This window comes from Babylonia areolata, chromosome 26 (assembly GCF_041734735.1).
Source record: "Babylonia areolata isolate BAREFJ2019XMU chromosome 26, ASM4173473v1, whole genome shotgun sequence".
NCBI lineage: Eukaryota > Metazoa > Mollusca > Gastropoda > Neogastropoda > Buccinidae > Babylonia > Babylonia areolata.
In genome coordinates, this window is record NC_134901.1 from 1,974,905 (window position 1) to 1,995,563 (window position 20,659).

Genomic DNA, 20,659 nt, shown 5'->3' on the forward strand with positions numbered 1-20,659 from the left:
CCCACTTTTCACATGCAGTACTTTTTCTATAACAACACAGTGTGACAAACAATTAGATCACATTACAGATGTGTGTCTCACTACAGACCAGATACGGTTTAAAATTTGAGCATACATAACAGTTGAACAGTAGTTGGACATTTAAAAGGAAATTTTTTAATAAGTGATGATGACAGCAACAAAAGCCCACCAGACCTGGTGTGCGCTCCGTGGAGGCGGGGCGTTAGGGGAGGTCACCTTGGACCACTCGTTCTTCCGAATGTTGTAGAAAAAAAGGTCGTTGTACAGGTACATCTGAAACAGGGAAAACGTTCTTGCGATGAGAACACTGCAACACTATCAACTACCATCCCCATACATGCACACACATGTGCGCATACACATGTACACATGCGCTCAAACACACATGCACAGACAGATACAGAGGCATGCACATACACACACACACATGCGCCCCCCCCCCCCCCCCCACATATGAGTGCATTCACACACACAGTGGCATGCAAACACCCTTTTATTTGCCTCTCAGAAAACAGCATGTCATTCTTACAAAGTCCTCTGCTCTGGTTGTAGAAATACATGATGTGAATAAATCATTTGTGTAACAGTATAGTATTTTAACTGTTTCAGTGATGTCACATTTTATTTTTCAATATATTCTAGGCTGGGTAATTCAAAGCACACATTCCTTCATATTCAAAATTTAATGGGTGATTTGTTCAATAAAACTGCACATTTTCCATAAGAGTCCAGACCTGCATGCTTCTTCAGTTTGGGACAGCACACCACTTTGCTATATTCTGTGACTTGTCTAACTATGGTCTTGAAAAGTGGTACAACTATCGCTCTGGTTTTGAACTCTGTAGAGAGCAATATCAAACTCTGTGATAAGCACAGATATTCCATTTGCCCTTTTCACCATTGCAGTATATATATAGTGTTGTTCCAGTGTTGAGATCTTTGTGTGCCATCCATAACTCTTTCTCACCATCATGTGTTGGTTTTAAATAAAAGCCACCAGTAGATGTCTGTTCATTACTAGGATTATTTTTACCAATATGACCAACTTTATGTTTTGACAGTTTGCTTGTTATTGGTCCACTTTGCCAGTTTGTCAATACATTCATCTTTGCTGTCAAAATTATGAGCTATGGAGAAAGTGTGTGTGTGTGTGTGTGTGTGTGTGTGTGTGTGTGTGTGTTTGTTTGTGTGTTTTGTGTGTGTGTGTGTGTGTGTGTGTGTGTGTGTGTGTGTGTGTGTGTGTGTGTGTGATCAGTATTTTATTTTATTTGTAAACAATGTAGCTGACACTGTGATTGTACAGAACGAGCATTACAGAGGCTGATGGTAGGGGAGGGAATTATTATTATTTTATCATTATTATTATTATTATGAGCATTTAAGTGTAATCTTGAAAATAAGCTCTTGGCGTTTACAAATAGAACACATATGTAAATATCAAAAAGGAAGAATTGAACACAAGATACCAAACACTGTTAAAAATTATTCATCCCCCTCCCCACACTCACAATACACACAAGTCATAGCACACAATCATAAATAGTACACAATAAAAACAACAACAAAAAAACCAACAAACAAACAAAAAACAAAAAACAACAACCAAAAAACCCAACCAACAAATTCTGAAACTATCAAAACTCACTCATTCACTAATAGTCATTCCAGTTCATACTGGAAAGGGATAAGCTGTTGAGAATCATTCAGGAGAGGAAAAGGTGGGTCTTCAGACTGGATTTGAGAGACTGCAGCAAAGATGACTGATGGACAGGCTGAGGAAGTTGATTCCAAAGAAAGGGGGCTTGGTATGAAAACTGCATTGGCCATATGTTTTGGATTGAGCAGGTGGGATATCAGGATACATGGGGTTAACACACCAAAAATGACTGGGTAATCACAATATTGATCCTATGTAACTGTGCCTACTTGTAAAATTAAGTGTGTATCATGAGCCCTTTTTTTTCCATTTTCTCTGGAATAATATATTCATTCACCTGTAAAATCTAAACTGTTGATTTTTCTTTCACAATACATCGGTTGTCTTTTTGACTCACTTGTGTAAACAAAGTGAGTATGTTTTAACCCGGTGTTCGGTTGTCTCTCTGTGTGTGTGTGTGTCCGTGGTAAACTTGAACATTGACATTTTCTCTGCAAATACTTTGTCAGTTGACACCAAATTAGGCATAAAAATAGGAAAAATTCAGTTCTTTCCAGTCATCTTGCTTAAAACAATATTGCACCTCTGGGATGGTCACAAAAAAATAAAAAATGAAGCCTAATTATATGCAAACTGCATTTACTGTTATATTTGTTGTATTCTCTAAACTTGGCACTTTGATCTGATATTCTGACACAACAACAAGATCAGTCATTATTATCATTTTTTGTTCAAACAGGAACTTCTCTTGCTAAGCATGGAAGTTTTATTTATTTTGCAAACGTTTTGGTGCAGATAGTAAAAAAGGGAAATTACTCTGTAATTAATGCTAGGAGACTTAATTTACTTTAAACGGATCTTTCTCATCTTAAACATTACATTTTGAAATTATAGTCAATACATAAAAAGCTTGGATTTTTTTTTTTAAGTGTATCACAAGCGAGTCTTGAAGGCCTTACCTCTCTTGTTGTTTGTTGTTATAACTTCTAGTCTCAGCCGGTTTATTTCTGTCTTTATCGTTCCATCATAACATTTGTGCTTCTGCTCATATATTTTTATCACATAAAACTGTTATAACCTTGCCAAAGCCATTTGATGGTCATCATGTAGGAATCAGAGATGAGGAGAGGATGTTGCTAGGTCCCCTCCCCGCGGATTGTGTTCATGAAGATCACCAACCGCTCTCATCACGTCACTGAAGGCACGAAGCCTACAGGTAAGAATATATCCTACATGATGACGACGAGCAGTTGCGAAAATCCAGACTCGTACCTTGCCTTTCCCAGTAAAAGCAGGTTTAATAGTTTAGCAAGTAAGTGAATTGCTTAAATAAAAGATAATTAGGGAGAAATGATATAAAAATCAACTTAAACTAAATAAGACTATTATACTAACTATTTTCTTGAATAAATTGACTAGGTATATTAATTCAAAAGAGTAAATCTGACATAAATATCCGATCTTTTATTGAAGACAAGAACGATAACTGTCGTATTTTGTTCATCACAGATATCTAATTACGTCCCCTGAAAATGGGACCCTTCACCGCAATTTTAAATATCAGTCCTCACGCATTGACAACTCCTTGGAATTTCAAAAGTTATTCTTTCCTTGGTTTATTTGTTTGTTTGTTTATCTGTTATAACTTATTTCTTTACTGTACAGCGCTTAATCATTACATACATTTTCTACTTTTTTGATTACCTGCCACTGATTGTTATTTTTCATTTATTTGTTTACTGTTTTATGTTATTACCTGCCACTGAGTTATTCTTCATTTATCTGTCTACTTGTTTAAATCTGTATAGTTTCTTTTTCAAAATTATTTATCCTATTTCATTTAATTGATTTACCTGCTTGTTTATCTCTTCACTTATTCATTTATTTCTTCACCTACTCTCTGGATAATAATATTCATTCCTTTCACTTACATTTAAAAACACGTGTTCTGTTTGAAACATTTCTGTTTCTTCACTTTTTCAATTGTTTATTTATGTTTTTCATTATTATTATTATTTTATTTTTTTTTTATACAATTACTGCACAATACAAGTTCTTGCCACAAAACAATGTTTCTGTGTAAGTTTCAGGAGAACATAACACCAATGCATATCATCCCCTTGACTGCATGTTCAGTCCTTTTTTTTTCTAATCTACTAACACATCCTTTTGTACAAAAAAAATAGGACAGGCAGCTCATTTTAAAGCAGGTTCTTTTACATGCACAAATACATGAGAGTGTATGCAGGATCCAAAAGAGCATATCTCATTATCTGGCAGATGTTGTCTGGTAAACAGAAAAATGGTGAAAATGTATGTCAGCGTTAATCAACAACCCCGAAATATATCAAATCTTCTACACTTTATGATGTACCACCACCACTTTCTTCAATTGCATTGATGCTATTTTGTGTTATGTTACTCATTTTGTTAATGAATTTCTGCCCACTAGTATTTTCCAAGAACCATAAAAATAAATATCTGTTTGACCTCTCCTGCCCAGAAGAAGCCCAATTTGACCCTAACATGCTTGAAAACTTCAGACCATTAATATGCAATCTGTGTGTGTGCGTGCATGTGTGTGTGTGTGTGTGTGTGTGTGTGTGTGCATGTGTGTGTGTGTGTGTGTGTGTATGTGTGTGTGTGTGTGTGTGTGTGAGTGACAAAGACAGAGAGAGGGAGGACAGGACATGTTTTGATGGAATGGCTTGATGGGTTCTGCATGAGCAGGCTGATTTTCCTTTGCACTGTAAGTTCTCTGTTCATCAAGTGTCCATACAGGAAATAAAATCTCTGAGGTGATAATGATGATGATATGGACTTATATTGTGCCTATCCTCTGTCAGAGACCAAGCACTAAGCACTTTACAAACACAGAGTCATTAGCAGTACAGGCTGTTTTCTTGGGTAGAGCCAACTGACCGCTGCCATTGGGCGCTCATCATTCCTTTCCTGTGTCATTCAGTCAGGTTCAGTCACACAGACATACACACTCATACAGACATATAACACTTTACGTGTATGACTGCCATGTAGGCAGCCATGCTCCATTTTAGGGGGTGTGCATGCTGGGTATGTTCTTGTTTCCATAACCCACCAAACGCTGACATGGATTACAGGATCTTAGTGTGCGTATTTGATCTGCTTGTGTATACAAATGCAGGGGGTTCAGGCACTAGCAGGTCTGCACATATGTTGACCTGGGAGATGGGAAAAATCTCCACCCTTTACCCACCAGGCACTAATACCAAAATTCAAACCCAGGACCCTCACACTGAAAGTTCAATGCTTTAACCGCTCAGCTATTGCACCTGTCACAGGTGAGTGTGTGCGAGTGTCTATATCTGTTTCTGTCCTTTGACACTGGCACTATTTAAAATGATGAAGTATGTAAGCTCCTTTTTTTGTGAAGCAATGAGAGCTTGAAAAGAGAGATATATAAAAATGAATAATTGGATCTCACACTATTTTTCAATAGAAAAAAACAAATAAAACTGCATGCAAGAAAAAATACAAAAAAATGGGTGGCGCTGTAGTGTAGTGACGCGCTCTCCCAGGGGAGAGCAGCCCCAATTTCACACAGAGACATCTGTTGTGATAAAAAGAGAAATACAAATACAAATACACTCTGTCTGCACACACACACACAAACACACACACACACACACACTGTACAAGTGCAAATGGGCACATACACCCTTCTCTCCCACCTCACACACACTAAGTACCAGAGATGAACTCACATTTTTCCCAGTGTAATATTCGCCACCAAACATGATCAACTCGTCTCTGTCAGGATGAGCCACTAGTGTCATGTTACTCCTGTAACACATGGAAACAAAATTTGAGAACACTTTGTACAGCTGAAGTCTTTATCACACTATATCCTGTTCTAAGACATCACATACACATTAAAAACAAAAACAAAAAAAACCCACATATATAATGTATATGCCTTTATATACCTATAAGCGTGTGTGCATGTGTGCATGATTGACAACAGAAGGTTAAATTTTGTTGAAATATTTTTGGTCATAATTTCATGACAAAAGCTGGTGCATGAAGTTATGAGCCATGATTTGTGGATTGTAAAATACAAACATTACACTGGCCTGACCAATTTTTTGCAAGATAAGAATCATAAATTCATGATACACCATGTAAAGTAAATCATAGTCTACTGTCAGAATTATAATAATCTTAATCCCAAGTTCATAACTTCATTCCAATTCAGAGGCTGCAAAATGCAAATCATTTGTGTGAAGTTACTATGGTTTTAAATTTTGCCAATGCAAGTTAACAATGAATCAGAAATGAGTGTAACTACAAATTACACAAAGACAAAAAGCAGGAATATTTTGCCATTAATCTACACATTTTCTTAATATCATATGACGTTTAAATGTTATCCATACACAAAAGTGTAATCGCTGAAAAATTACGAAAGGCAGAAGTTCATAACAAACAGTTATGGTCATCCCACTGAAAATCAAAGCAAAAAATTTCAGTTTCCAAGCGCAGTCAATGCCTTGTAATGTGTTGCCGATGATCGTATAATTTTTTGCACAGAAATTACATTTAATCAAAGAAAATTTTCAGCTGAACTGCAGTACACAGTAAATTCTTCGGTACTACACCATCAATGTCTTACAAAAATTCAAGGTAATCCCATGCTTCAGTTCATGTTTTCATCAGCTTTTTCCTATAATTCACTTATTCCGATGAAAAAGAAAAACATTATCAAGTGAAAGTTTATTCACTCCTGGACTTGAAGAAACTATTCATTTTCACAGTCATTGCTTCTTTATGACCATGGACAAGCTTTAATCTGTCAAAATGGCAAATTTCTGATTTCAGACCATATCTATGCTTTGGCACATGCATGCACACACACACATACACACACATTCAGACACACAAACACAATCACACATACACAAGGTGACAAGCACAGTGATACATAACTGAGTGGTTGTGCGCATACTGACACAGTGGCACAAACATTTATTGACATAGTTTCAGCGTCAGGTTTAGTGTGATATATATCTATATAAAGAAAGGGTAACCATCTGAGAGTAAGGGATTGCATGCAAATGTGTAATATTATATAATCCATTATATGTAAAAACATTTACCTGGGTGAAGGGGGAGAACACTTCTCCTCTCTGATCTGAGTAAGCTGTTTGTCCTTTTCCACAAACTCTGCAATCATTTTCTCTATGTCATCCTGCACACAAACAGGAAAAACCCAATGAAAACGCAGTTCACACCCACCCACACACAAACACACATGTGAGCGCACGCGTGCGCGCGCACACACACACCACCTCACATGCTCAGGGGAAAACAAGCAAGCAGTATCATGTTTGTTGACATTCGGCCCTCATCGTGTGCGTGCGTGCATGTGTGCGTGTGTGCATGTGTGTGCGTGTGTGTGTGTGTGTGTGTGTGTGTGTGTGTGTGTGTGAGAGAGAGAGAGAGAGAGAGAGAGAGAGAGAATATGAATAATTCTTTTTTTATTTTCTGGTGGTAATAGATTAAGCATGCATGCTTTTTTTCATCCATTCCTCGAAAACAAACAAATAAACAAAAGCAAAAAGATAACAGTAACCATATATATATATTTTTTTAAAGATAATAAAAAGAGGAAAAAGTGAACAAGCAAGAGAAAAATCATGGAAACATACATATCAAAGACGAGAAGAAAAGGAGATAGCTACATAGCTAGATGGATAGAGACAGACAGACAAAGACAGATAGACAGACAAATTGGCAGGCAGGGAGAGCGACCAGTGAGAGAGAGGGAGAGAGAGAGAGTGGGGATTGTTCCTATATTTGTTCATTTTACATATACAGTACGTTTACACTTTAAAAAAAAAAAAAGAAAAGAAAAAAAAATGAAACTAATACAGAGAAGCACATGGAGAATAAGAAAACCTGGTATTTGACACAAGTTAAATCAATACATATCAGGAAAAAATGTTCTAGGATTTGAGTTATTTATCAGAAATTCGTGGTATAGTGTTTTGAATTTGTTTAAGTTTGCTTTATGCTTTAAAGATGGATCATGGAGGAAGTCTGTTCCATAACCAACTTCCTGAGTACAAAAGACTTGATTCAAATAATGTAATTGCTGGTAAAAAAGATCAATTTTGTGAGAATGCCTGCATTTCCATGAAAAATTTTATGCATAAAGATTCCTTTATTGATCAGTACTTTGGACTTAAGCGGGAGAATGTTGAGAGCTTTGTAGTCAGCATCTGTTAGTGAAGTAGACTTGTTTACGACAAGCTTGATGGCACATTTATAGACACTAACTAAAGATTTAATCATATTGTAACTAGCCAAATCACAAAGAGTAGATGCATAATCAATGGATGATTAAATGTAAGAATAAAAGATCTTTTGAGCATGTAGGTTTAAAAAGTTCTTAATCTTTTAAAGCTGTTAAGTTTTGGAAGCAACATTTTTTGTCAGGGTTCAAATGTGTGCTGACCAGGATAGGTTATTATCAATGGTTACTCCCAGTAGCTTATGATTTGACACTTCTTCTATTCCTTCATTGTTAATGTAGAGGGGAGGTCAGTTGTCGGCTAAATTTTGACGTTTTTGTCTGGTACAAACCATCATTAATTTAGTGTTTTTTTTCAGATGAAGGGCCAAATGATTAAACTGTGACCAGTTGATATGAATGTTTATATTTTCCTGCAAACTGTATGACAAGTATTGATAGTACTAGAAGTGTCATCGGCAAACAGTTTGCATGATGATTATGCAAATAAAGGAAAGTCATTCATTTATAATGAGAAAAATAGAGGACCAAGTACAGATCCTTGAGGTACACCGAATTCAATTAGCTTGGCAGAAAAGTAGACATATTATTACTTAGGTATACCCTTTGTTGTCTATTAAACAGAAATGATGAAACAAGCTTCAGGGGCATCGGAAGATAGATTATATACTGCAAGTTTCTTAAGGAGAAGCTCATGATCGATAGATAACGTCGAATGCTTTAGAGACACAGAGAACTCGAGATTCAAAAACTTTCCTACTCATGGATAAAAATTTTAGGCATTGCCTTGTCTTCCTTGAGGCAACAATAACAATGACGATAACGACACATCAATTTTGATTTTTGACACACACACACACACACACACACACACAGACAGACAGAGAGGATTTTTTAAAACAATAAAATCTTACTTCTCCTTTCTCTGCAAGTTCTTTTTTGGCTCGCTTGGCTGCCTTTTTCTCAGTTTTCTGCTCCGTTTTTTCCTTTCCCTTTCCTTTCTTGTCTTTGTTTTTCTTTCCCATCGTGTACCGATGTCCTTCTCAGTTCGATCAAACACAGTCTGAACAAAGATATCTAGCACTGCCAGTCTCGCATACCAGTGTTGAAAGAACGAAACCGAGTGGCGATTTACCGGAAACAACACGTGTTTCTCATTTTTTTGTCACTGTAAGTGCTCTCCCTTATGTTGTGTTTTGTTTTTTTCGTGCATCTGTGATAAAAATAGTTTGGGAGGTCTGTTCTTCTGAACTTACAAGCGGTGAGCATACGCACTTCAGCAAAGGTTAAGATGGTATGTGTATGATTCACAGTGGTGTGTGTGTGTGTGTGTGTGTGTGTGTGTGCGCGCGCCCACCTGCGTACGTGTGTCTGTCGTGTTTGGGATGATTTTTACCCGCCCACTACATCGAAGAGTGGATGGGTAAAAATGTTAATATTGCTCGTTTTCATATATACATGTATATATTATTTGTATAAATGTGCTCTTTAGAATATGTAACACGGCATGTAACACTATGGTTTAACATTGCGGAAGAAGATACAGATCTACTGACAGCAGATAAACTAATTTCGTAACTAACCAGTTCCGCAAGTTCTTTACTAACCGTATCATAAATCTGTGGAATAACCTTTCCTATGACACCATCAATGCACCATCGGTAAACGCCTTCAAAAATCACATTGACAAAAAGTTTAAGAACCATGTATTTTCCACAGAGTTAAATCTTTACTGAGCTGTAGATAAATATAGTATACACTATGCCAGATTTAAACAAGGGTTTGTTCACAACAAGTGATCCAAAAGCACATAATGGACACTGATTACGAGGGCAAAAGGCTTTTAGCCTATAGCCTAACATTTCTGTGATTCTGTGAGATGTTATTGTCTAGAGCTGCACAATACCTTAGGATGATATTTGGGACAAGAACTGCTCCACTAGCCCTAGGATGGATTAATGCTGGGTCGCAGCAGCTTAATTGCTAAGGCGTTTGACAAAGTCAACCCCTGCTCCTGCATAGACTCCATCACTACGGAGTTCGCGGACAGACCAAACAGTGGATCACGGATTTCCTCAGAAACCGGAGGCAAGCAGTGGTAGTGAATGGAGCCAGCTCCAGTTACACAGATGTGCTTTCCGGAGTACCCCAAGGATCAGTACTGGGACCACGCCTCTTCCTAGTGTATATTAACGACCTGCCTGAGAACTTATCGAAAGCAAGGCTGTTTGCAGACGACACTGCAATTTACAAAGTAATAGCAGCACCCCAGGACCAAGCCCAGCTACAACAAGACCTCAACAAACTCACTGAGTGGGAGAAGAGCTGGGACATGGTTTTCCATCCTGGCAAATGCAACACCTTGATCGTGACAAAAAGCAGGAACCCAAAAGAGCATCAATATACGCTCCACAGACAAACACTACAGAGGGCAGACTCCACTAAATATCTAGGAGTCACGATAAAGAAAGACCTGAGCTGGAGAAAGTACATTGAGAACATCTGCTCCAAAGCAAACAAGACCTTAGGCTTTCTGAGGAGGAACCTGAAAATTAGTTCCCAGACCATCAGGAAACTAGTGTACAAGGCATTTGTCCACCCCGTCCTGGAGCATTCATCATCAGTCTGGGATCCCTACCAACAACAGGACATTGATCTCCTCGAGGCAGTCCAGAGACGAGCAGCCAGATTTGTGCTGAGACACTACCGAAACACCGAGTGTATCAGCAGTGCTACAAGACCTTGGATGGTCCTCCCTGCAACAACGCCGCCAAACAGCCAGACTGACCATGTTGTATAAAATCAAGCATAATTATATAAGCATGGATTCACTGAAAGAAAAACTGGAATCACCACCACCATGGCAGCGACGCACTCACACTGAGCAGCTGGAGCAAATCTTCTGCAAAACTAGATATAGGCAGGCTGGTTTCCTCCCACGTACCATCCGGGATTGGAACGCCTTGCCCCAGAGAGCTGTGGAGGCCAGCTCAGTCAACACCTTTGTGTCGATGGTCTCCAGGATATAAATACCAGAATATAACTTTTTATTTATTTATTTATTTTTTTTTAAAGAAACCTATGTAGACCTAAATGTATCTTCCGCAGACTATTCAGTGATGGAATAGTCAGGTCTTGACTGTGATCACTTTACGGAAGGAAGGAATTAGTGATGATCTAGAGGAAACTGAGTTGGAAAAGGATTTTAGGAGTTTTGATGGATAAAAATCTAACTTTTGAACAGCGCATTAATGATGCAGTAAAAAAAAGGCAAATAGAATAGCAGACATGATCACTCATTCATTTTATCCAGCTTAAAAATACAGATGTGATGATGCCATTATTTAAATCATTAGACCTATCCTGGAATATGTAGTAATACTAGTATGGTCCTCCTACTTTAGAAAATATATTTACTTGATTTGATTTGATATGGATACTTATATAGTGCGTATCCTCAGTCGGATACCAAGCTCTAACTCAAAGCGCTTTACAAACTCGTGGTCATTTGCACAACAGGCTGCCTACTTGATAGAAAACAGGCACAGAATATTTACCAAGCAAATTATTGGAATGGCTAGTGTGTCTGTGAAGAGAGACTAAGTAGTTTGAAACTTCTAATATCACAGGTTATGGGGTGATATGATTGGGACAAATAAAATTTTGCATGGACATTATGATAAGAGCACCACACAAAATCATTTTACTTTGTTATAGTTTAAATGACAGTACTCACCAGGGGACACTCACTAAAATTGACTAAAGCATTCACCAAATAAAACATTTTTCTCACTTTTTTCTAACAGGGTTGTTCTGTTAACTGATGGAAGTCACAGTCACATTATCACCATGGGAACATTCAGTAGTTTTAAAGATTTAGGAAGGATTATGGTTTTCTATAGAATTTCTCCATTGGAAACTAGTTATAACGTAAGTAACTGCACACTCTATTTAAAGCACTCGTACAAGCAGTACTGCTTTTGGAAATGTTTCTGGTTTCATTTATTTCATAAAGAGAACATTCTTTGCCTTCAGCATAGAAAGCACACACCAAGGTCAAGAATGCATTTTGGAAACTAGATCAACAAATGGGGCTATGAGGCAGAGTGGGTACACATTTTTTCAAATATCAGCTCAACAGCAGGCAGTATTGTATTGTTCGTTGTTATCAGAGGTGATTATGACTGGTCATTTGTGATGGTGGTGGTGGTGGTATAACTCTGTGTGTGTGTGTGTGTGTGTGTGTGTGTGTGTGTAATGCACTCGTGATTCAGTGGGTGTTGTTGTTTTTATTTTTTTGTACGTAAAGTTGTGATATGTGTCAGTGTTTAGCTCAGTCTTGTTCATTTAAACACAGAGTGGGCCATTTTAATGGAGCTTCTGAGTCATATCTGTTTGTTCTATTTGTTTGTTGTTGTCTCGTGGAAAAAAGTATCGAGTATCTGATGGCATGTGACTCCTTAGACAGAGTCTACTGTTTGTTGTGTTTTTGTCTCTGTGTAAATGGAATTGCTATCAAAAGATGGTTTCTTTCATGATACGAATTACAATAGACTAGGGAGCTCTAGCTTTTTGGATTGGTTTCTGTAGTGATTTTACAATGGAATACAGAGTCAGGTATGTATGGTGCCAGAGATATGGTTTCCTACAGGCCTTGATAGTGGTCAAAGCATTTCATTTTCGATCTCAGGTACTTGGATTTGAATCCTACATGCGACTTATGGATTAGATTTAAGGGTGGATAGTTTTTCAGTCTCCCAAATCAACAGATGTGCCTGAACTCGGTGTGGTCATGTATGCACAGAGAATCAAATTGCAGTGTAGACCATATGGAATAGATCCCATCATTGGTGTCCGTGTTTGGGAGAAAAACAGCAACAAAAACAGCTAGTACTGACCATGACAAAATCATAAGCAGATCAGTGCTAGCTGTGTTATTACTGATAGGTCATAGAAGAAGAAATTGATAGGTCTATATTACTTTATGGCACTTAAACTGCTGTGAGGAATGGTTTCAGTTGCCTGAAAAAAAAAAAGTCTCTTCAGGAGACAGAAAGTTCAACAGTGATCCATGATTTTGTTAGCTAAGCCTAGAGGGATTTTTGTTTCTGATGAGTCATATATATGAATGTGTATCAACCACCATACTTCTCTCCATGGGTCTGAAAAAATGTATTCTTTTTGAGAAAGATGTGGTAAAAAGAGAAGATAAGATGATGTTGCTTTGGTCGAATGAAGATATAATAAAATCATTGGCAAAATATATTTCTGAAGCTTGGGATTTTTGAAAGAAGAAGATGAACAGTAGTTCAGATGCCCTAATATGGTTAAAAAAAACCCAAACAAACACACAAAAACAACAACAAAAAAACAACAAAAACAAAAACAAAAAAACCCTTACAAAATTATGCTTTGACTTATTATTCACTAAAAAAAACAACAACAACCCAAAACAACTATTGTAGGATATGTTATTGGTTGATAATTTGATAAACGCATGAAATTGAATGTGTGTATGTGTATACGTAAGAATGTCCATTCATTATGGATGGTGGAGCTGACAGATGTTACCAGCTGTTTTATGTTAGTCTCGTGTTCTGTATTTGCATTAATTGTGGGTGTGTTGGGAATATTGATTTACATTTTGTTTGTTTGTTTGATCTTGTGTCTCTTGAAAATGTATTTGTACCCCCCCCCCCCCCTCAACCCCCCTCCCCTCCTGTCACAAGGACTGTACAGAGTCAGTGACAGTAAAACATCAAAGCGTCTCCATGGATCTGTTTTCACTTTTCAGTGATGTCTGTCTGATGTAAGCAGCCAGTAAGAAAAGTGCACAACCATCTGACCACGTCATACGGAGCATTGCCTTGTGAAAACCTGGGAGAGGGGGAGAGGTCTACATGAAATAGGGAGTTACATCGTTCATTCCAACAGCAAGGTTTTGCTGAAACTGGTTCCACACAACAAAGAACTTAACAATGAGTTCTCAAAGTAAGTCTAAAAGATTTGTTCATCCTTAAAATCGTGAGTATCATAAAAAAATAAAATAAAATAAAAATCACCATTATCACCATCTTCATAGTCAAAGAGTGATGAAAAGGAGCCTGAAAGTGAAACACAGTTAGTGACTAAGACCCAAAATTGTTTGTCATCCATGTGAGCAAAGAAACTGTGTTGCAACTGTTTTTGTCATGTTTTATCATATTATATGATTCATTTGAAATTGTTTTTGCAGTATAGGCAAATGCAAAGGGTCAGCTTGGTGTTGAAAACATATTCAGTTGCCTGAACCAACTCTGGGACTGTCAAGTGAATGATAAGAAAAAAAATTAAACACTAAGAAAAGTGATAGGGAGACAAGGGGAGAAGAGTGATATATATTTATGATGTTAAAACTGTGCATGCAGAAAAACTGAAAAAATATCAAATTGCCTGATAAGTATAACAAATTTCCTTATAATGTTTTTACTTCATTCAAAATTGATCTTGGTATAGTTGACTGTTCAGATTTATAGACTTGATGGTGTCAAATGAATTTTGCCTCCAGAATTTGAATAATTGAATAGTTGTGTACCTTGCTTGTTGATATTCTCTCTCTCTCTCTCTGTCTCTCTGTCTCTCTGTATGTGTGTCTCACTCTCTGTCCCTGTCTCGCTGTCTCTCTCTGTCTGTGTGTCTATCTCTCTCTGTCTCTGTGTCTGTCTCTCTCTGTATCTGTGTCTGTCTCTTCTCTGTTTCTTTCTTTCTCGCCTCATTCAGATTAACAATCACCCTAAACATAACAAGTTGGGAATGTAAATAGTTCTGCCTGTCTGTTCTGCATGGCATGTTCCAGATCAAATGTCCCGTCTTGAATAAGTGCTGTTGACAGTGTTTTTATGGGAAAATGCACATTACACAGATGATTGAGTGAAAAGTAAATGATTCTGTATCTGCATGAGAAGGCATCATGGCACAGTGGGATAGATGTTGGACTTGTGATACAGTGTTTACCAGTGATGAGGGTTCAAGGCCACATTTCCGCGCAGTGTTCTGTCCTTGAGAAAGGGACTTTACTCCAATTTTCCTCACGCCACCCAGGAGCGAATCGGTACCATACATTGGTTGGGTGAGGTTAAAACAGGTTGGAGAGGACTGAGCCCGGCATTTCTGTGTCAAGTTCCAAACATGGTGGATTTGAAATCACTGCCTCTGATGGCCATAATAGGCTATGGGATGTTTTACCTTGTTTTCTTCTTTTTTCAATCCATTGACAGCCAGCCAGTTCAACAACCTGAACAGCATTTCTCATCCCCTCGAGCAGCAGCAGCCTCCACCATCCTACAGCACCTTCGCCTCTATCAGCACCAGCCCATCCACGAAGCCGGCCGATGAAAGTTCACCCCTGTGTGAGCAAGGGACAGGACAGGGTGAAATGTTACCCGAGGAACCTCCGCCTCCGTACACCAATGGGGGACCTGGTGCGCTCAGCACTTACACATCTTCCCCATCTTCCATCAGGGTGGGTGGAATGTGTGTATCTGTGGTATGTATTGAAAAAAGTGTAGACAGCCACCATGGCCAAGTGGTCAGCGTTGGGGACTGACGACTGGGAGGACACAGGTTTGATCCCCATTCGATGTGTTTTTGATGTCTGTTGTTTTATTTCTCAGCCTGTACTTGGCTTCTACTTTTTTTCTGGGCCTGTGCCTGGCTTCTTCCCAGAGCTGAGGGTGCTGTAGACTCAGATTGGAAGACTGGGACCACACAGCGGAGGGTTGTCCTCTTTAGGAGTGTTGCTCAAATTTCCTGACCAACACTGCAGGTGTCTGAATCTCTCAGCCTGTTTGATGCAGGGATGTTATGGTAGTACAGCCTTGACAAGTAGTTCCAAAACTAACGGGACCACCATAGCAGCATTTTGATCACTCCCATTATCATTCATAAGCATAAAAAAGTAATCATAGAAAACAAACGTTTGAAATGCTGGGGTGCAAAGGGAAAACAGAAATGAGTGTGTCAGCTGCTTATGTTTGTGGATTTGGTAATTTTATTCAGTTTTATGCCTTTTGGCTTTCAGTAGAACCCATCCACAAAGCTGGCAGAAGGATTCTCACCCCTGTGTCAGCATGAGACAGGGCAGGGGGAAAAGCTGCTCCATTCATTTTATGTGGAAAGTTATTTATGACTGAGAGACATTGGTGTGCATATGCAGGGTTTGTGTGCGTGCATGCGTGCATACGTGCGTGCGAGCGTGCATGTTAATTAAGATAATTTTCATGTCTTATTGTAAAGTGCTTCTAAACTTCTGCTTCTAGAATGGCACAGTATAAATGATGTATTATCATTTTCATTATCATTACTATTATTGTTATTATTATTGTTATTATTACTGTTGTTGTTGTCATCGTTGTTGTTGTTTTCATTATTTGACAAGTGGGAAAAAAGTTGTTATGTGTGTGTGAGTGGAGGCAAGAAATGAACTGACAAAGACCAACAGGATGGTGGGAATTGGTGTGAGGGACCTGGCATGAGAATGTGAGATAGGGTATGAGCACACAAGTTTGTGTGTGTGTGTGTGTGTGTGTGTGTGTGTGTGCTCGTTCACACACATGTTTTGACTGTTTGCTGATACAAATTTATTTTCTAATCAATGATACACTGCACAGGCAGTATACAGTATTGTCTGGCAGCCATTTATTATCATGTTAATTTATTTATGTGGTACTGACAAAGCAGTTTATGCTTCCTGCAACATATTGCAGTTCTGCAGCTAAAAAGAAGTGTGTTCCAAATACTATGCTGCACTACACTACGCTGCACTACACTACACTATGCTACGCTATGCTATGCTGTGCTGTGCTGCACCACACCACACCACACCACACCACACCATAATACAATACAATACAACACAATACATTACAATACAATACATACAATACAATACAATGCAACGCAATGCAGTGCAATGCAATGCAATGCAATGCAGTGTAACTCGTCTCTATTAATCCAATTTGACATGCATATATATATATATGGACACAAAGGGGGTTCAGGTGATATCAGGCTTGCACATCCGTTGACCTGGGAGATCAGAAAATTCATCACCTTTTAACCCACATACAGGTGCCATGACCAAGAATCGAACCCAAGACCCCGAGATTGAAAATCCAATGCTTTACAATAAGAGATAATTGTCAGTTGTCACTGTGTTACAGTACTTTTTTGTGCTGTTCCATCATGTGCTCCGTTTCAGTGGCCTTAGTCCCACACCGCTCATTCCAAGGCTCCCCATTCACAGCCACACCTGGTTTCGTCTGTCACAGTCACAGTATTGGCAGTCCACAGGCAACCATCGATGTTAGGTCGCCAGGAAGCCACACACCAGAGGAGACCCTGCACTGCTGTTGAGTCACTTTGGTGGTGTTCAGTGTTTCTTGTCCTGATCTAATGTACTTAGGATACCACCTACTAAGCCCGCTACTGACGACAATGATAGCTTGGTCACGGAGCCAGACTGAGTGAGCATCCCCCCAGAGTAGAGATTACCACCACATTCCTCTGACAGCAGTTCCCCATGAATCTGCCATCACCAAAGGCCTTGATAAGACTCGCCCCAAAGTGGAGGGGTATCGAAATAGGTCACCATGAGAGCAGGGCACGAAAGGCAACAGAATTTGGGACACCTTTTTCTAATTAATGATGAAGGTGGAGGAGGATGCTGTTGCTGCTGCTGCTGCTGCTGATGATGATGATGATGATGTTGCCACAGAGATCCATATAGGTTTGGGATCACGTGACAAGCCTGTACTCTATGCTTCTTTTTATAATGATATCCCAGTGTTAACCAGGCCTGAGAGATACAGACACTTGCAGTGCTGGCCAGGAAATTTGAGCAACACACTCAGCTTTGGGTAGGAGCTGTCTTCAGGCGGAAAAAGCCCACCTCCACTGGGAATTGAACCCACGTCCTCCCAGCCGTCCGTCCATGACGCTTACCACAGCGGTGGGTGCCTTACAGTGCAGTCACGAGAGAGATGGTTCTGAGTTGTCACTTATTGCTTTCTCACACTACATTCACATGAGAGACACTTGTCAGTTATCATTGTCTTTCTCTACATTCATTTACAGCTTAGTAGCTTACGAAGACTCTAAAACTAGGAGGCAAAATTGCACTGGCTGGTAGTATTTCAGCCTTGGGGACGTGCTGGCCTTTGGGGACCATCCCAGCGCCGACTGTCTTAAACCTCTCTTGGCCAAGAGAGTGGGGATGTAACTTGGGCAAGACACCCTCCACTATAATCAAATTCTAGCCCATATAATTGGGATAGTAATTTCATCCTCTGCTGTTCTACCGATGATCATAGTTGGACACGACATTCATGTGAGAGACAACTGTCAGTTGTTGTTGTTGTCTCATTCGTCATTTATCAGATGGATTCCTCCGTCTCCTCGACGAAGGCGGCAGTACGTCGCAGGTCCTCCAGTCCTCCGTAGAGCTTCTGGGCCACTGGGATTGGGTCGGGCCAGGTTTTCTCTCGGAGCGCTTGGTGGAGCGGGCAGGACTGCAGCAGATGTTCTGTTGTCTGGCTGCCTGTTCTGCAGGGGCACTGCTCTGTGTCGCCGATACGGAGTTTCATGCATAGGTGCAATAATTGCAGTAATTGCTGCCTTACAGTATATTCATTTGTTGAAACAGTTGTCTGTCATGGCTAACTGCATATTCTCCAGTGTTTGTGATATGACATTCAGCGATTTTTTTTGTTGTCTTTGCAGACGCAGCCTGAGGGGTACCAGAAACAGTCTCACACCTCATCACAGAACTCTTACGCTCCATCTCAGGATGGCTGCTGTGAGCTGATAGACGCAGGCTGCACCGGCTGTATTTATGCTTTGGTCATATGCCAGTGCTGCCTGGAACTCACCCGCTAAACAATGCAAGTGCGGGGTGCGTGATCGTCAAGTTTGACTGATAAGCCGCATGTTCCCACCGTGGAATGGTGGGCACAGAGGGAGGGGAGAAGAGACTGGAGTGGTGTGTGGGGATAGGGTGAATCACAAGTTATTACTAAAAAAATTATAAAAAAAAAAATCAAAACAGTGCAATATGATTTTCAGTTCAAGGAGGTGTCAAAGTATGTAGACTGATCTATGCACACTACACAACTCCTTTAAAAAAAGAAAAGAAAAAAGAGCAGAGACCTAACCTGCACAAACCCAATGCACTGGTCAGGGAGTGAAGCATGAAACAATTGGGTCAAAAAAAAAAATCAAAAAAAAAAGAGAAAAAGAAAAGTAATATACTCACACATCGGGCAAGCACACACACACACATACACATACACATACACATACATGTACTCACACACACACACACACACACACACACACGCACGTGACAGCTCATGTGTAAAATGGTTTTGTGAAAAAATGCATGCACACACGCACTAACACACACACACACACACACACACACACACACACACACACATAACAGCTCATGTGTAAAATGAAGAAACAGTGACTTTTAAAAGGGTGACCAGACTAACAGAATGAAATTACCGGTAATGAAAGCCTAGACGTTGTGAGGCTAGTTGAAACAGTAGTCCTTAGCAAAAAAAAGAAAAAAAAAAAGCCAACAAAAAAGCATGCAGAGTCTCCTCTGGTGAAAGGCCTCCTGGTAACCTAAAGTTGATAGTTAATAATAATAATAATAATAACAATAATAATGGTATTTATATAGCGCTGAATCTTGTGCAGAGACAAATCAAAGCGCTTTTGTACCGGTCATTCACACGCATGCGTAACTCTAAAACTGTAGAAACTAAAGACAAGGAAGAGGCAGGGAAAGGAGGCTATTTTGGGAAGAGGTGGGTTTTAATGCCAGACGTGAAAGAACTGAGTGTGGAGACTTGACGAAGGGAAAGAGGAAGTTCATTCCAATTGCAAGGTCCAGAGACAGAGAAAGAACGGTGGCCAACAGTCGAGTCTTTGAATCTGGGTATGCGTAAACAGAGTGGATCCGAAGCCGATCGTAGTGAGCGAGATGGAGTGTAGAGGTGAAGACAGCCGCAGAGATAGGAAGGGGCAGTTTTGTGAATACATCTATAACATAGAGTGCTGATCTTGTACTTTATTCGGTGTGAGACAGGGAGCCAATGGAGATGTTGCAAAAGAGGAGTGATGTGCTCAGATCTTTTCTTTCTGAGGACGAGTCGAGCAGCAGAGTTTTGTATGCGCTGAAGGGACTGAATGGATGAAGCAGGCAAACCAGACAATAGATAGTTACAGTAGTCAAGGCGAGAGAGAATGAGAGAAACGACAAGTCTAGATTTTTTGTCAGTGGACAGATATTTCCGGACGGCACTGATGTGCCACAGTTGACAGTAGCAGGACTGACATGTCTGACTGATAAATTTTTGTATGGACAGTGTATTGTCAAGGACAACACCGAGGTTCCTGACTGACCTGGAAAGAGGGATGGGTGTACTGCCAAGTTTGATTGTGTCAATTGTGATGGAAGACAGTTTGTGTTCCCTGAGGACTGACGACTGTGGGACTGCAACAGATGAACTCTGGTGTGACTGTAGGGGGCACTTGGAACAAGTGGTGTGGGAGTGATGCCACTAAAACAGTGCAGATGAGGGGAGAGCAAAAAAAAAAAAAAAAAAAAAAGCTTCCTGTTAATCAATTTCTTGATGCTTGCA

The 20,659-nt window shown here is 39.5% G+C and overlaps 2 protein-coding genes and 1 non-coding gene across 8 annotated transcripts in view; 1 reads left to right on the plus strand and 2 right to left on the minus strand.

Annotated features, from left to right (window-relative positions):
* Positions 1-9,120, minus strand: part of LOC143300873 (kelch domain-containing protein 4-like) — a 28,191-nt gene extending 19,071 nt beyond the window's left edge. The window contains exons 1-4 of the mRNA XM_076614850.1: positions 8,885-9,120; positions 6,814-6,905; positions 5,422-5,500; positions 196-294 (exon numbers count right to left, since the gene is read on the minus strand). Coding sequence (XP_076470965.1) covers positions 196-294; positions 5,422-5,500; positions 6,814-6,905; positions 8,885-8,995 — 381 coding nt within the window. The 5' untranslated portion in view covers positions 8,996-9,120. The remainder of the gene's footprint in view (positions 1-195; positions 295-5,421; positions 5,501-6,813; positions 6,906-8,884) is intronic.
* On the minus strand, positions 2,791-2,918 carry LOC143300887 (U8 small nucleolar RNA). The gene has a single exon (XR_013057708.1). It is a non-coding gene; the product is annotated as a U8 small nucleolar RNA (small nucleolar RNA).
* Positions 9,121-9,153: 33 nt separating the features above from the next.
* LOC143300874 (uncharacterized) lies at positions 9,154-19,812 on the plus strand. Of its 6 annotated transcripts, none has more exons than XM_076614851.1 (4): positions 9,154-9,264; positions 13,765-13,961; positions 15,227-15,471; positions 18,729-19,812. In XM_076614851.1, the coding sequence occupies exons 2-4, from the start codon at positions 13,949-13,951 to the stop codon at positions 18,882-18,884; spliced, it is 414 nt and encodes a 137-aa protein (XP_076470966.1). In that variant the 5' UTR covers positions 9,154-9,264; positions 13,765-13,948; the 3' UTR covers positions 18,885-19,812. The 6 variants fall into 6 exon arrangements, with proteins under 6 accessions (XP_076470966.1, XP_076470969.1, XP_076470972.1 ...); XM_076614854.1 differs by having other exon boundaries at positions 9,202-9,231; XM_076614857.1 differs by having other exon boundaries at positions 9,243-9,264; positions 13,788-13,961.
* The last annotated feature ends 847 nt before the right edge of the window (positions 19,813-20,659 follow it).

Excerpts from the sequence above, each read along its gene's own strand:
- LOC143300874 (XM_076614851.1), top strand. Across the intron at positions 15,472-18,728 it reads CTTCCCCATCTTCCATCAGG|ACGCAGCCTGAGGGGTACCA; the intron begins GTGGGTGGAATG and ends TTGTCTTTGCAG.